Source organism: Balaenoptera physalus (assembly GCF_965194825.1).
Source record: "Balaenoptera physalus genome assembly, chromosome: 20".
NCBI lineage: Eukaryota > Metazoa > Chordata > Mammalia > Artiodactyla > Balaenopteridae > Balaenoptera > Balaenoptera physalus.
This window is the reverse complement of record NC_138901.1, coordinates 54591100-54606806: the sequence shown is the minus strand read 5'-3', so window position 1 is coordinate 54606806 and position 15707 is coordinate 54591100. Positions and strand designations below refer to the sequence as shown.

Below are 15707 nucleotides of genomic sequence, written 5' to 3'. Positions count from 1 at the left end.
TCTGAAATAAATAAGAGCCAGTAGAATTAACCAAAACTTATGCATGACCTTGCCTGCCTACCAGCAGTCTATTTGTCCTTCAGGATGCAGCAGTCACCTTTTGTGGGAAATGTTCTTGAACCCTCTCCACTAATTAGGTACCTTTTGTCCTTTTATCACTGCTGTACCCATTGTCTGTTACAGCACTCGTAGTATGGTTGGGTAATTTTTGGTTTACTTATCTTTCCCTCCACTGTACCATGTGCTTCTCTAGGGCAAAGTCTATCTTTTATCCCTGTATTCTCCATGGGCAGCAAATCACCTAGTGTAGAGTAGTAGCTGCTGAACAAATGTTGGATGTGGAGTAATCTACACTTATGTATATGTTCAATGGTTAGTAGTAAAAATGAGCAGAAATACTTTTGCAGAATTTTATCTTATACTCAAATTAGCTGGACTAACTTTTATATTGATATAAATTCATATGAAATACCTAAAATTGTTGTATACATCAGCAAGTGGAAGAAGTAGGAACGTGTTCCATTTTAAGAATGAGCTGCTCAAATGTCCTGCATTTCCTAAGCATAAAGCCTCTTGATGGTGTCTAATATTTGGGGTCCTTGGGCCATTCCCAGTGATCCTGAGCTTGAACGTATGTATATTTAATGAAAGGTGAAGATACTGCTTTTTGTTTATCCCTGCCTCCTGTGGAACGCATGCTGTGAGGAAATAGGAGTTGTCTTGGAGTACACACTTTTTTTGATATAAGTCTTGATTACGTCCACCTCTTCCATTGAGCTAGAGATGCTGGTCCTAGGGGTATGGGGGAAGAAATTCATTACTTTTAAGCTGTTGGTAGAAACAGTGGAGAATAAGCTCAGATACTTGCTTCATTTCCTGTCCCCTTGAATATATGTAAGGGCTGTAAATCAATAAATCTCTGAGCTGCTTTTTTTAAGTCTTACAGAGCTTTATCATGTACCATCCATCCTCAGCCCTTATTTCATTTGGCCTTTGTTTTTCTCTGGTGCAGTTATCAGCAGATAGGATTTACCTTTCTGGCCGTGATTAGTGTCTGTTTCTATTTTAGGCAGTGCTGATGCAGTCACGGGAACAGGTTTCAGAAGAGCTGGTGAGGTTACAGAAAGATAATGACAGTCTTCAGGGAAAGCATAGCTTGCATGTGTCATTACAACAAGCAGAAGACTTCATTCTCCCAGACACTATAGAGGTAACTTATTTTCTATAAGATCAAAAATGTAAACAAGTACATTTTCTGAAATGGCTACAAATTCTTTTTTAAAAAGTCTACAAATAACAAATGCTGGAGAGGGTGTGGAGAAAAGGGAACCCTCCTACACTGTTGTTGGGAATGTAAGTTGGTGCAGCCACTATGGAAAACAATATGGAGGTTCCTCAGAAAACTAAAAATAGAGTTGCCTTATGATCCAGCAGTCCCGCTCCTGGGCATATATCCCGACAAAACTATAATTCAAAAAGATACATGCACCCCTATGTTCATAGCAGCACTATTCACAATAGCCAAGACATGGAAACAACCCAAATGTCCTTCAGCAGATGATTGGGGGCTTCGCTGGTGGTGCAGTGGTTAAGAATCCACCTGCCAATGCAGGGAATGTGGGTTCAATCCCTGGTCTGGGAAAACCTGCATGCCGTGGACCACCTAAGCACATGTGCCACAACTACTGAGCCTGTGCTCTAGAGCCTGCGTGCCACAACTACTGAAGCCCGCACGCTCTAGGACCCACGTGCCACAACTACTGAGCCTGTGTGCTGCAACTACTGAAGCCCGCGTGCCTAAAGCCTGTGCTCCACAACAAGAGAAGCCACCCCAGTGAGAAGACCATGCACTGTAACGAGGAGTAGCCCCTGCTCACCACAACTAGAGAAAGCCCATGTGCAGCAACGAAGACCCAACACAGCCAAAAAAAAAAAAGATGAATGGATAAAGAAGATGTGGTACATAATATACAATGGAATACTACTCAGCCATAAAAAGAACAAAATAATGCCATTTGCAGCAACATGGATGCAACTAGAGATTATCATACTCAGTGAAGTTAAGTCAGAAAGAGAGAAATTCCATATGATATCACTTATATATGGAATCTAAATATGACACAAATTTATGAAACAGACTCACAGACATAGGGAACAGAATTGTGGTTGCCAAGGGGGAGGGAGGGTGGCGGAGGGATGGACTGGGAGTTTGGGGTTAGTAGATGCAAACTATTACATATAGAATGGATAAACAATAAGGATCTACTGTATAGCACAGGGAACTATATTCAGTATCTTGAGATTAACCATAATGGAAAAGAATGTATGTTTATGTCTGTATAACTGAGTCACTTTGCTGTACAGCATATATTAACACAGTATTGTAAATCAGCTATACTTCAGTTTGAGTGAAGGAAGTCAGAAAGAGAAAAACAAATACTGTATGCTAACGCATATATATGGAATCCAAAAAAATGGTACTGATGAACCTAGTGGCAGGGGGAATAAAGACACAGACGTAGAGAACGGACTTGAGGACACGGTGGGAAGGGGAAGCTGGGACGAAGTGAGAGATTAGCACTGATACACATACACTACCAAATGTGAAATGGATGGCTAGTGGCAAGCATAAGGAGATCAGCTCCATGCTTTGTGACGACCTAGAGGGGTGGGATAGGGAGGGTGGGAGGGAGGCTCAGGAAGGTGGGGATACGGGAATATATGTATATACATAGAGCTGATTCACTTTGTTGTACAGCAGAAACTAACACAACATTGTAAAGCAATTATACTCCAATAAAGATGAAGAAAAAAAAAAGGATTCCCTGGCAGTCCAGTGGTTAGGACTCTGTACTTTCACTGCTGAGGGCTCAGGTTCAATCCCTGGTCAGGGAACTAAGACCCCTGCAAGCCGCATGACGTGGCAAGCAAACAAACAAATACATAACATACATACAGGCTTTATTGGGATATAATTCAAATACCAAATAATTCAGCCATTTAAAGTGTACAATTCAATGGTTTTTAATATATTCTCAGATGTGTACCCCTCACTACAGTATTTTCATCACCTCAAGGAGAAACCCCTTACCTTTTATTCAGCCCTTCCTCCCCAAGGCTTAAGCAACTACTAATCTTTCTGTGTATAGGTTGTCCTGTCTTTCTTTCCTATGAATGGAATCATACAATTTGTGGTCTTTTGTGTCTGGCTTCTTTCACATATCTTAGTGTTTTCAATGTTCATCCATGTCATACCATGTATAAGTACTTCATTGCTTTTTATGACCAAATAATACTCCACTATATGGATATTTTGTTTATCCATTTGTCTGTTGATAGATATTTGGGTTGTTTCCACTTTGGACTATGAATAATGTTGCTATAAACATTCGTGTATAGGTTTTGGTGTGGACATACGTTTTCATTTCTCTTGGGTAGAAACCTAGGAGTGGACTTGCTGGGTCGTATGAGAGCCCTGTTTTATCCTTTGAGGATCTCTCCACATCCTCACTAACACTCATCGTTATCTCACATTGTGATTATAGCCATCCTGGTGGGTGTGAAATGGTATCTTATGGTAGTTTTGATTTGCATTTCCCTAATGGTTAATGATATTGAGCATCTTTTCATGTGTTTATTGGCCATTTTTATATCTTCCTTGGAGAAATGTCTATTCAGATAATTTGCTTACTCTTAAATTGGGTTATTTGCTTTTTATTTCTTTGAGTTATAAGAGTTCTTTATATATTCTAGATACAAGTCCCTTATCAAGTAGATGATTTACAGATATTTTCTCCCATTCTGTGGATCGTCTTTTTCATTTTCTTGATGGTGTCCTTTGAATCACAAAAGTTTTTAATTTTGATAAAGTCCAGTTTATTTTTTTCTTCTGTTGCTCATGCTTTCAGTGTCATATCTAAGAATCCTTTACCAAATCGAAGGTCTGTATTATTCTTGCAGGACCAGATTGAGAGTGCACCAGAAATTAAATATTTGAAGGGGGTCACCATGCTGGCTCCTTGTGATATTTGTTTTTCTATATAGCACTTAGGGCACAGCACACTCAGCCTCCTTCTGTCTACCGATAATTTTTATGGCATTTGCTCACTTCCATTCTTTTGTAGTTTGGAGAATCAGGGCTGCAAAACCAGAAGTTTCCTGAGACATTCATAAGTATCTCCTTAACTTTTTCCAGACTTTATATTCATATGTTTTATTTTTTTAGTTTTATAAATTTATTTATCTTTGGCCACGTTGGGCCTTTGTTGCTGTGTGCGGGCTTTCTCTAGTTGCGGCGAGTGGGGGCTACTCCTCGTTGCGGTGCGTGGTCTTCTTATTGTGGTGGCTTCTCTTGTTGCGGAGCACGGGCTCTAGGCACATGGGCTTCAGTAGTTGTGGCACGTGGGCTCAGTAGTTGTGGCTTGCGGGCTCTAGAGCTCTCAGGCTCAGTAGTTGTGGCTCACGGGCTTAGTTGCTCCGCGGCATGTGGGATCTTCCCGGACCAGGGCTCGAACCTGTGTCCCCTGCATTGGCAGGCGAATTCTTAACCAGTGCGCCACCAGGGAAGTCCCTCATACATTTTAAAACCTTTCAACGTCATGAAAAATATCATCTTAGGCTAAACCCAAGTAAACACTACAAACAGTATAGGCAAAGATGAGATTTCATAGAGCAACTCTCAAAATGAAATAGAAAAAATATTTCCTGTAAGATCCTTCTTTTTTTTTTTTTTTAAAGAAATTTATAATTGTTAAATTTTTAAAAGTCAGACATTACAGAGATTTATAGTTTTGTAAGTAACAGTTTTTCCTAATCCTACCCTGCAGATTCAACCCCTACTGTTTGGACCTCGTTCTTTTTTCCCATATAGATTTTAACATGACTCTTAGTTTTTGTTTTTATTTGCTCATTTACACAGGCTCCGTTGCCTACCCTGCCATTAGCTCCTTGCTCTCCCTCTCCTTTCCCTGCCCTCCCCCAGCTTGTGGTCTCAGCTCAGGTTACTGACACCCTGGAGAGCTCTCTCTCCTTTCTGAACTGGTGACTGATCTCATCAAGGAGAAAGTGTTGGGGACCTGTCTATTTTTGCTGTCAGCATACCACTTCCCACCTCTGTTAAACTTTTCACTTGGCAGGAAAGGTTCTTCTCTTCCATGTTCTATAAGGACTTTTTGTACCTAGATTTAAAAAAAATTCCAAGAATCCTTGAAGGTTATAACCAGTCTAGCTTATAAACCTTGATTCTGTAATAAATCTTACGAAATTTTTCTTGATACAGTTTTTCAAGAAAAACTGCCTTTTTTTTTTTTTCCTGCTGTTCTTTAATTTATACATACATTTGGTAGTTATCTAAGAATCCCAGTTTTTACTTTAGAGTTGCTTTAGGATATAATTGGGAGGATTTTTTGGGGGGGGGGTGGAGGAGGATTTTTAAAAGAAGACAACTACAATTTAGGGAAAAAATAAATTAAGATTTAAACTGAATTTATTACAGAAAAACAGCTGATCACCTTAGAAAGCCTCTCTTTGCCATACCTGCCTCTGGCCTAACAGTACTTTGCTTTTGTGGTAGGTGTTCAACAAGTGTTTGTTTGAATGAATAAATGAATAAGTAAGTACATTCTGTCCTCTTGGAGTTCATACTTGCTTCTGAGTTTCAGTCTTTTTGGTCCTCATTCACTAACTCCCTTCAAATTTAAGCAGGTAATAGTGGAAATGTCTAAGCTATTCATAGTGAATCCCACATTGTAAGTCACTTCAAATTTTAATTTTTCCATTTATGAAACAGTTTTGAGGGAAAAATATGTAGTTCACAATACACATTTTTTGGTTAGTAATGTTGTTATTTATTTAACATACTGAATAATAACATGGCATAACACCTGCCCCTCGAAGCCAAGAGTGGGTTGGAGTTCAAAGTCCTAAATTTTGAACCGTCTAAAACAACATCTGAAATTCTGGTTGCAAAAAATCTAGCTTTTTTTTTTTTTTTCTTTCACCCTTATAAACCCAATATCCATTTGTTTCTTGAATCTAGGCGCTCCGGGAGTTGGTATTAAAATACCGTGAGAACATCATTAATGTGCGGACAGCAGCAGATCACATGGAAGAAAAGCTGAAGGCTGAAATACTTTTCCTGAAAGAGCAGATTCAAGCAGAACAATGTTTAAAAGAAAACCTCGAAGAAACTCTGCAGCTAGAAATAGAAAACTGCAAGGAAGAAATAGGTGAAGATAAAAGTGATGTAGTTTAGAATTGAAGGCACTAAATAAAACTTTTTCTCTGGTTATAACAGTCTTAGAATGTAGAAAACAAAAAAGTATAGGAAAGAACTAAGTAAGGACTCAGTCCCTTTTTCCGGATGTTGATTTATCCAGTGATTAGGAGTTAAAAAAAAAAAAACCAAAAAACTCATCTTTTTAGGAGCTCTGGTAGCCTCTCTGGCAATTACTAATAGATAGGAAATTCAGGACTTGAACCCAGACGCTGGGGAATATGAGTAGATGGATGGCATTTCCTTGCAGAACTCAGAAGTGTTAACAGACTCCTGCTGGGATTAGCTCCCCCCACAGCCCCACGAGTTAGGTGTAGGTATTTGATGCAGAGACAGTTTATGACATGGTGTTCTTGTGTGGACTCTCACTTTTCCTGAGCTTGATTATGATGCTGATTGGTTGGGGATAATTTTGAGAAAGGGGTGTTGGTCCCGCACCCCCATTCTGCCCACTGTTCAGTACAACATTTGACTTTCATTGCATGAGATTGAGCTTATGGGGGTGTTTTAAGAAAAGACTTAAATGCAAAATAATGAATAAATGCTAACATGTCTCCTCCTTTTTTCCTCCTAGCTTCCATTTCTAGCCTAAAAGCTGAATTAGAAAGAATAAAAGTAGAAAAAGGACAGGTGAGTTTCATGAGTTTCAAATTGATTCTGTCAGCAGCCAGTATTTATTTATTGAATCCTACTGTGCTGGACTCAAGGAATAAAATATAGTTAGGACATAGTCCCTGCCTTCAAGCAACTCCTGGGAAAAATACAGTGGAATACGGGCGTGATGGTGGTAGAGACCATTTAATGAGAGCCTGCTCTGTGTTGACTGGAGGAGATACAGGGAAGACTAAGATGTGACTTAGCCTGGAGCTTCCACTGTGGTGGGAGGACAGGCAAGGTGTGGCCTTGACATGATAGATACTTAAAGCTACAGTGGAAATAAGTACAAAATCTTTTACAAACAGGAGGTGATGTTTTCTAGCTGGCTTAGAGTCTCCTTCTCTTAGACACCATGAACACCTTTTGGTAGATGACCCCATTCAGCTTACTGGCCTCGTTATTCATTGACTCAATGACCTTTGCTTCTGTGCTGCCCTGCCTAGCCACACTCCTGCCTGCACCTTGCCCCACTTCTGACATCTCACTCCAGGCTCATGCCCCTGACCCCTGTCTACCATCTTTCCAGCCCTTAATCCCATAGGTTCATCTGTCTGAGTACCTCATTCAGACCTTCAGTTCCTTAAATTTTTCCTTTTCTGTTGGTTTTAGCAACTTCTTCACGGCTTTGCTTTCTTTCCTTCTAAGCTGCACCTGACATGGCTTGCCTCTTCAGCTCGTCTCCCACTAACGCCTGCAAGCCCCCTGATTGCTTGTTCTTGTGCTGCCCTCACTTGATACCGCCTAACCCTGGATTAGTCCTGGTGTCCGCCTTCTGTGCCTCTGCCCCCAGCTGCTGGTTCCACTGGAATGAGTAACACTGCGTGCTCCTGCTGCCAGGTGCTGCTCCGTAGCCTTTCATTTGCTTTTAGTTGCTCCTTTCCATTCCTCACGGTGGATGTTTCAGTCACCACTCACCTCACCTCCTCATGATGGCACGTGATGGCCTTGTACTCCTGTCATAAGCAGGACCTACCTTCAGCTTCTTGGCTCCTCAGTTACATGTTCTCTTATTTTTCTTCCCAGCCTTCTCTTTCTTGCTTCTTCAGAGGAAAGGATGACCTGTTTCTGACTAGTCTTCTGTCATTGCACATGTGCTTTGACTGAGTCCCTCACATCTTTTCCTGGCATCCTCTCCATCTTCCCCTTCCAGTATGGGCCTTGAACTTCTACCTCTTTGTCTTTTCCATTATGCATAACCAATCTCAGAGGTCTCCCGGTAAGAGGGGAAAAGTTTCTCTTTGGATTGTACTTCTTTCTCCAGCTACCAGTCCTTCTTCTTCCTTTTATACCCAGAGTTCTTGAAAGAGTCATCTCCACTGCCCGACCTCCCAGTCACTCCTCAGCCCACTACAATCTGGCTTTGGCTCCCACTGTGCTATCAGGTTACACTGGCAAAAGTCGCCAGTGTTCCAACGTGTCCCATCTTTCCCACTCCCTCTGCCACTGTTTGGGTCAACTTCAGTGCTCACCTGGCTCATTGTAACAGCCTGACTTCTTTCCCTGCCTCCAAAATTTATCCTCTTCAGGTTTCATTTTCATATTGAAACCAAGGTGATTATAAACTTGACTGTGAGCCAGTCTGGTTTAAAACCCTTCTGTAGTTCCCTTTATCTATATTCCTTAGCCCAGCTGGGATCTCATGCCTCACCACTGCCTTTCTGGCCTTCACCTCCAGGGCCCCAGCACTCTGTGCTGTAATGTAGCAAGAGCTCACCTCAGTTCTTTAACTCATTTTTTTATACGTCAACTTCCTCTTTTTGGAGTATCTCTCTCCACCTTCTCCCCCTTACCACCCTTTAAGGGTCAGATGTCATCTCTTCAAGGAAGCCCTTCCCAACTTTTCTGGCAGAATTAAGTGCTGCTTCATCCATGTTCACATGGCATAGTTAACTTACATGTCTGTCTCTCCTGATTTTTCCATCCCCAGGCCTTAGAACATAGGAGGTGCCTAATAAACGTTTAATAAGAGAAAGAATAGGTCTTGAAGAATCAATAGAAGATCCACAGATGTCAAAGGGTAAGAAGAGCATTCCAAGCATAGCCAGTATCCAGGGCCTAGGAGGATGCGAGCTTGGGTGCGTTTCTCCAGGCTGCAGGCCCCTCCAGGCAGGTGTGCTGTGACCTGTAGGGAGTTTCTGTGTGTTTCAGCTTTTCCCTTTTTAATTTCACAGTTGGAGTCCACATTAAGAGAGAAGTCTCAACAGCTTGAGAGCCTTCAGGAGATGAAGATCACTTTGGAAGAACAGTTAAAGAAAGAAACTGCTGCTAAGGTGACATTTTTGTTGGTAGTTTCATAAAAAAGTGTGAAGAATGTAGAATCACATCTTCACTGTTTAAAAAAAAAAACCCTGCTGCTTTGAATAGTGCCACCTTCTGAAAGTTGGCAAGACTCTCCACTCGCAGAAAGAAAATGGAATGACTTTATCTCTTCAGAGTTGGGTCAGATGTGCACACTGCCAGCTCTGGAGGTCTGTGTCACAGGCTTAACTGGCTTTTTAGGCATTGAGCTAAAGGCCACGAACCAAACTTGGCACTGCCATAGCCAGAAGCACTGCTTTGGAAGTGTCATTCCATTTGACTGATTTATGAAATATTGCACTGAACCATATTTGCTGCCTAAATTCTGATTAGTCCTGTTAGAATAAAAGTGCATGGGGCTAACTGTGGGGGAAGTTTGGTTTTGGTGGGCTGTGATCTAACCTTTAAGTGTAAAAATGTTGTGTATGTGTTAATAGTCCTGTTTTTAGAAAGGCTCCCACACAGGGAGTCCTGCTGAAGAGTTTCCCTGTAAGGAAGACTGGGGATAGCTGGGGCTGCCTAAGGCATATTCATTGAGAATTTTCCTGGCAGATGCTTGACTGCTGTGGTTGTCAGAGGAAATCCCTAAAGATCCTGTCCTGTTGCTATGACAGCTACTGATCTTACGGCAGCTGCTTTTTGATGATTAATCATTGTCACCAGGCTGCTGGGGGTGAGGGGTGGAGCGCAGCACTTTGATTCATTTTTAATTTGGCTCTCATACTCAGTTCATTTTAGGACCTAGAGCAAGTAGCTTAGGCAATGTGCACCCTTGCCCTGTAAAGACAGAGACAAAGGGAGACTCACAGGATACAGGAATGTGATGGGCACCCACCTTTCCTCTCTAGTAGTAGGAGACGACAAGTGCCTAGACTTCCTGAGTGATTTGACCTATGGCTCTCCAGCATTAATCCTCATTCAAAACTTGTATTTTTTTAGGTTACTGTTGAACAACTAATGTTTGAAGAGAAGAACAAAGCTCAGAGGTTGCAGACAGAACTAGATGTCAGTGAACAAGTCCAGAGAGACTTTGTAAAGCTTTCTCAGACCCTTCAGGTGAGGCATTTGGGGAACCCCTAGACAGAACACTGAGGAGGCACTTTTGGGGTTCTTGTTACCCAGGAGAATTTGCTAATCCCTGACTGGCCCACTGACAATAGCTAGAGGATTAGAAATTATGGCTGCCCCTGCCCCAGCTCCTGGTCATTTAAGCTGGAAACCTGGTTTATACCTCAGACTTGTCCCCCTTTCTTCCCCTTTTCCTCTTCCTTGCTGGCCCTTAAGGGTAAAATATAAAGTCCTTAGCATAGCATGTAAGACTCTTCCCAGCCAGGCCTATCCCTGCGTTTTGTCCATCTCTCTGCCTTACATTTTATATTCTATGTTCTAATTTTTAAAAACTACTTGTGGTTCCTTGCCCACAGCATGTGTTCCCTCTGGAAGCATGGCCCCCTTGCTCCTTTCTTCCAGGGCCCTGCTTAGCTTTGTCCTCCCTGTGGAACCCTCTCTAGGTCCGCAGGCTGGTATAGTGACATTTAGTATATTGTGCTAAAACTCCATATAAGCTTGTTCTTTTCCCCCAACTGAACTGTGGGTTCTCAGAGGTCAAGGATCAGGTCTCATTCATCTCCATAGTCCCAGCACCTTATACTGGGTCTGTTACACAGCAACTTTTGAGAATTGTTTTTTGAATTTAATTGTTCTTGCTGCCTCTTTCCTTTGAAGTGACTAGTCTCTGGTGAGTTAATCTCCATCTCAGCTAAACCAGCCAGAGTGAACCAGAAGGTCTAGGCAGGAGCCGTCTGCACTTACCTCGCTGCATTATTTCTCTAGGTGCAATTAGAGCGGATCCGGCAAGCAGACTCCTTGGAGAGAATCCGGGCAATTCTGAACGATACCAAACTGACAGACATTAACCAGCTCCCTGAGACATGACACCCTCATGGCAGGACTCTAGCCTGCACTTTGGGTTTTTAACTCATCTTTAGAGCAACATTAATTATTATTTAACTCTTAACTGAAGAAGTCACACACAGAAAAAGGAAGACTGGAGAAATGCTTAATTCTAGTGGGCAGACTGTGCAGCACGGGAGCAGCAAACAGCCAGGGTAATTTGCGGCAGAAAAGACCTTTCAACTGGGAACCAGACTCCAGACCTGATTCCAGTGAGTGTGGGGTCAGATTTGGTGATGGAGGAAGTGCTGTTTCCTTGCCTGCTTTAGTCAACATTTCCCTGCCCTACAGCACCGTCCCAGTAGTGTTTGAAATGGCATTTCCTGTTCATAGCTGTTGGAAGAGAGAATTTGTTTCTGTTGTCTAGAGTTCATCAGTAACAGTATTCAGCTAGCAGACAGAGGTGGAGTATGCCGTATGAATATTTTATATTAAAATATGAAGTTTGAGAGCAGCCCACTGGCTAGTGACTGTATTTCCTAGCTCAGTGTATTTTTTTTTTAACCATTTTATCTTGCATTGGAGGACCTTAAATGCTACTGAAACTTGCCTGAGAACCATAAGACGGTGGCAGACAACCAATTCAATTGAATTGGAACTGAACTAATTATGAGGATTTGCAAACTTGGCTGGGGCTATATGTATTGGAAGTTGAGGTTAAAGGAAAAGCACAAGAAACTGTTTGGAAGCACTTTTCCTGCTACCTGGGTAAGTTTCGTGGACTCACAGGTACCAGGGTCAAGCTGAACTGGCACCATCTACTCTTTTGAAAACTGTTTTAGTTTAGTTATTGGATCAGTGGAAAAAAATATTAATAAAACAAGCTATGTCTGACAACATCTAGTATAAATTTATAAGTCTGCTGCTTATTTTATTTTCAACTCGAGTCAGTGGGCCTGAGTACGTACTTGTTTCAAAAGTGTCAAATACAAAAATGGTGATAACTAGGTTTGGCAGATCCCTATTTTGTACTTTTCTTTTATATTTTAGACCTGGAGTGTGATAATGCTTGTGGTGAAGTTGGGGAAAACCCAGTTAGTTGATCAGTTTGGAAATCTGCTTTGTCATTTCTATGAGGTTAGATTCCGTTCCTGTGTGGATAAAGCTTCAATGAACAGGTTGTCTTTGCCGTAGCCTTATGAAGTGTTGCAGAAAGCACAAGGATGGATTTATATTCACTGTTTACCTGCAGTACTGTTAGCCAGTGGAAGACTACACTGTGCGATTCATCATACCAATGGTTCCAAAGTAAAACTGTTGTTTTCAAATTTTTGTGATTGGTGTTGTGTAATGGCAGAGTACTTGAAGGAACCATATGGAAATTAAGTGGATTGAGTAGATTGTTTGGCTCACATAAAGCTACAACTTGAATTGTCTTTGTTATAAATGAAGTCATAATGGACTAGCCCTAAAGATCTTTATTTCTGTCTTCCATAGGACAGGACAAGGTAAGGCCTACATACCTCATTCCTTGGGCTATTGCTGTAGTCTTACATTCATGATTATGAATTTTGAAAGTAAACACTAATTATGGAAATAGTGCTGTAGGCTTGCATGCATGAAACATTATTTTAGTTGGTTTAAAGTCCCTTTGTATAAAGTACTACTCTGTTTCCTTTAAAGGAAACATGTATCCTGATTGAGTTACAGGGAATTTTATTAATTCCAAAAATACAATCACTTTAAATTACATAAGTGTCAGACTAGTCCCTTGGATAAACTCCAAGCTAATTTGTTTCAGATTATTAAAATTGGCACCATAAATCAAGATGGATAATTCATAACCTTCCGGAACGAACTGAACTACAACTCCCAGGAACTGCTTGGCTGAGACTGGGTACCTTGCTGATGCTGATGTTTTTCTCCGTAAGACGGTCCTGGGCCCATAAAATTCATGATTAGGAAACTGTTAGCACTCTCTACAGTGGCAGATGCAAATTGTTGGAATTTGAGAAAAATATGCTAGAAAAACCCAAACTGAGACTAGGTTTTATTAACAATCTCTACTTCTGGTATGAAACACTTCTTTAAACTGGGTTTTCTTTATAAATGGGAAACTGATTTAGAAGGTAGTGTTTAGCCCTTCAAGACAAAAGAAAAGGTCAGCTGGGTTTCACGAGTGTTCCTGCACTTGTATTCAGTCTGTGTACACGTGTTCTCACGCATGTCTAACCTGATTTACCTCTTACCTGTAACCTACCACCTTACCATGTATGTGGCTTTTAATTGGCAGTCACTCAGCCATTTCTAGGCAGGTACAGTATTACCTTTCAGAACTCATTGGCAGGTATAAAAATATTACCTAATGCTAAAAGACAAAATCATATACTGTATACCAAGCTATTTGTTTCTCCATTTGAGATCCTACATGTGCACCTCATACCCACTCAGTGACATGTATTGGGACACAGAGCACAGCTGACCTCAGCTCTGAAAGGAAATACTGCCTGTCGAGGAAGTGAGCCAGCAGTGGCCTTGCAATTGTGGATACCGAGTTCTGCTCTGAGCAGGTTTCAGGTATAACCATTTGTTAACTGTACTGAAGGTGTGTCCTTAAGAAAGTGTTCAAATTAAAAAAGCTGCTGTCTAGTATACTGTGTGGCCTTTTCCTTTGAGTTCTAGGGTTCTGTCCCTCTTCAGAGTCATATTTCTGGTGCTGCTACGTTAAAATGCAGCTTTTATTCTTGTTCAAATATCAAGAAAACTCAGTAGGGTTCATGGAGGTCTGGCAGTGTGCAGCTGAAAGTCTTGGGCACTTTTTTTTTTTCTTTTAAATCCTAGGCCCTTGCTGAATACAATCATATACTTGAGCTTGTATATAAACCACAATCCAATTTTTAAATAAAAGCATTTATTCAATAATTAATTATAAAACAAGTAAAGTATAAAAAGTGATGAACAACCACACCAAAGTTCATCCTTTAAAATGCCTCTTTATAAATTAGATAACGCTACCTGTTCGTTTTACAATGAGTTTAAGCCTTCACTTGTGTTAATTTCAGGTGTGAATCTGTTCCTGGTGGTGTCAGAAGTTTACATGATTTCGGATATCGTTAATTTGCTTCACCATTTCTCTTATGTGCTCACCCCTGTAAAATCATAAAGTTACTCACTTTGGGTAATACAACAAATGAATAAACCATTAATATTGATTCGTAAGAACTTAGTAATACTGAAGTATCTTAGAAGTGCTCTGCTAGAATTAACGGCTAAAGGTTTCAGATGGATAGTAATGGTAATTCATTTAAGGCTAGCGGCAGCAAATATAGTAGTGGAACTGCTGGAAATATTTTTGAACATATTCACTGGGGAATACCTTGACCACACAACAAAATTATAAAGAAAGACATCCTTTTTGACCCTCTCACTATACTCATCTATTAAGTCCATATCTATCACCGTCAAGTCCTGGTAATTACTTGACCCACAAATGTCAAGTGGTCTTATCTGGGCAAAGAAAGGTTGATTTTGGCATTTTGCAAAGAAAAAACTACCTCGCACTAATAGCTGATTGGTACTTACTCCTCCTTCAGGATGGACTGAATGCATTTTCGCTGGTAGGCGCTGAGAGTAATGGTGGGCTTTTGAGGACTTAGTACCTTTTCCATCTTTCGTTGTTGATAGTCTTTTTTCATAGTAACCTTAAGTATCAAACAGAACACAGACACTTCAGCTATGGTTTGCTGTACGTTTTCATAGTATCTATTTTAGTCTATTCTTTTTTTACATTTTATAAAATTATTTTCTGTAGAAGGAACACTTTAAGAAGTACCAAAGGTAGCCACCTTGTACCCATTCCTACCTGTTTGATGGCGTTGCCCAAATGTCGAAGTTGATCAGGTATCAGCTGTAATTCTTTCTTCATGTCTCTCTCACTGTCAGAGAGAACTGGGAGCTGAGAGTGAAAACTGTGAAGTACTTTTTTCATCCTGTAGAAGAGGTAAGCAAACATCTCAGCTTAAGATCTCGGCTCCTTAGGAGGAACACAATCCTAACTAAAGCTCCTAATTTAGGAATCTGGTGTCTGTGAAGGAGGCCTCCACAGCACGGGTTTGGGGAAAGCATCGCTGCACTGTCTTCCGTAGAATACACCTCAGAGGGAGTATCTAGCACCCGAGAACTTAATAACACTAGTAGTACCTGACCTGAGTAGGGAACTGAATGTTATACAATTACACAGCCCACTGACCTGGTCATGATATCTTCTTGTTTTTCCTTGGCTTCCTCATATTTGTCAGCTAAGCGCTCGGCCATTTCCCGCAGACTTTTCCTAATGGCATAAAAAGCAAGAGTCTCTAGGGGTGCACCTTGATGGTGAAGCCAACTAATGTGGTTCAGTATCTTAGGGTGAGACACGGTTCCAGTCTAGCTGAACTATTTTTTTTCTCCCTTGTCTTGGCACTTACCTCTCCTCTCGACAATAATTGAGATCTTCTAGTTGTTTCTTTTTTTGGTCACATAACAATTTGACCCTTCAAGAACAAAAAGAAATTTAATCAAAAGCCAGGTCTAGGCCATTATACAG

General features: G+C 41.0%; 2 protein-coding genes across 4 annotated transcripts in view; one reads left to right on the top strand and one right to left on the bottom strand.

Moving 5' to 3' along the window:
* The window catches only part of RABEP1 (rabaptin, RAB GTPase binding effector protein 1), a 103438-nt gene extending 89664 nt beyond the window's left edge, over nt 1-13774 (top strand). For both annotated transcript variants that reach the window (XM_082443848.1, XM_082443847.1), the window contains 6 exons: nt 1070-1210; nt 6038-6227; nt 6849-6904; nt 9103-9201; nt 10169-10285; nt 11063-13774. In XM_082443848.1, coding sequence (XP_082299974.1) covers nt 1070-1210; nt 6038-6227; nt 6849-6904; nt 9103-9201; nt 10169-10285; nt 11063-11164 — 705 coding nt within the window. In that variant the 3' untranslated portion in view covers nt 11165-13774. The remainder of the gene's footprint in view (nt 1-1069; nt 1211-6037; nt 6228-6848; nt 6905-9102; nt 9202-10168; nt 10286-11062) is intronic.
* Nucleotides 13775-14016: 242 nt separating this feature from the next.
* NUP88 (nucleoporin 88) overlaps nt 14017-15707 on the bottom strand; it is a 29843-nt gene continuing 28152 nt past the window's right edge. For both annotated transcript variants that reach the window (XM_082443849.1, XM_082443850.1), the window contains exons 14-18: nt 15589-15654; nt 15372-15452; nt 14985-15111; nt 14705-14823; nt 14017-14271 (exon numbers count right to left, since the gene is read on the bottom strand). In XM_082443849.1, coding sequence (XP_082299975.1) covers nt 14208-14271; nt 14705-14823; nt 14985-15111; nt 15372-15452; nt 15589-15654 — 457 coding nt within the window. In that variant the 3' untranslated portion in view covers nt 14017-14207. The remainder of the gene's footprint in view (nt 14272-14704; nt 14824-14984; nt 15112-15371; nt 15453-15588; nt 15655-15707) is intronic.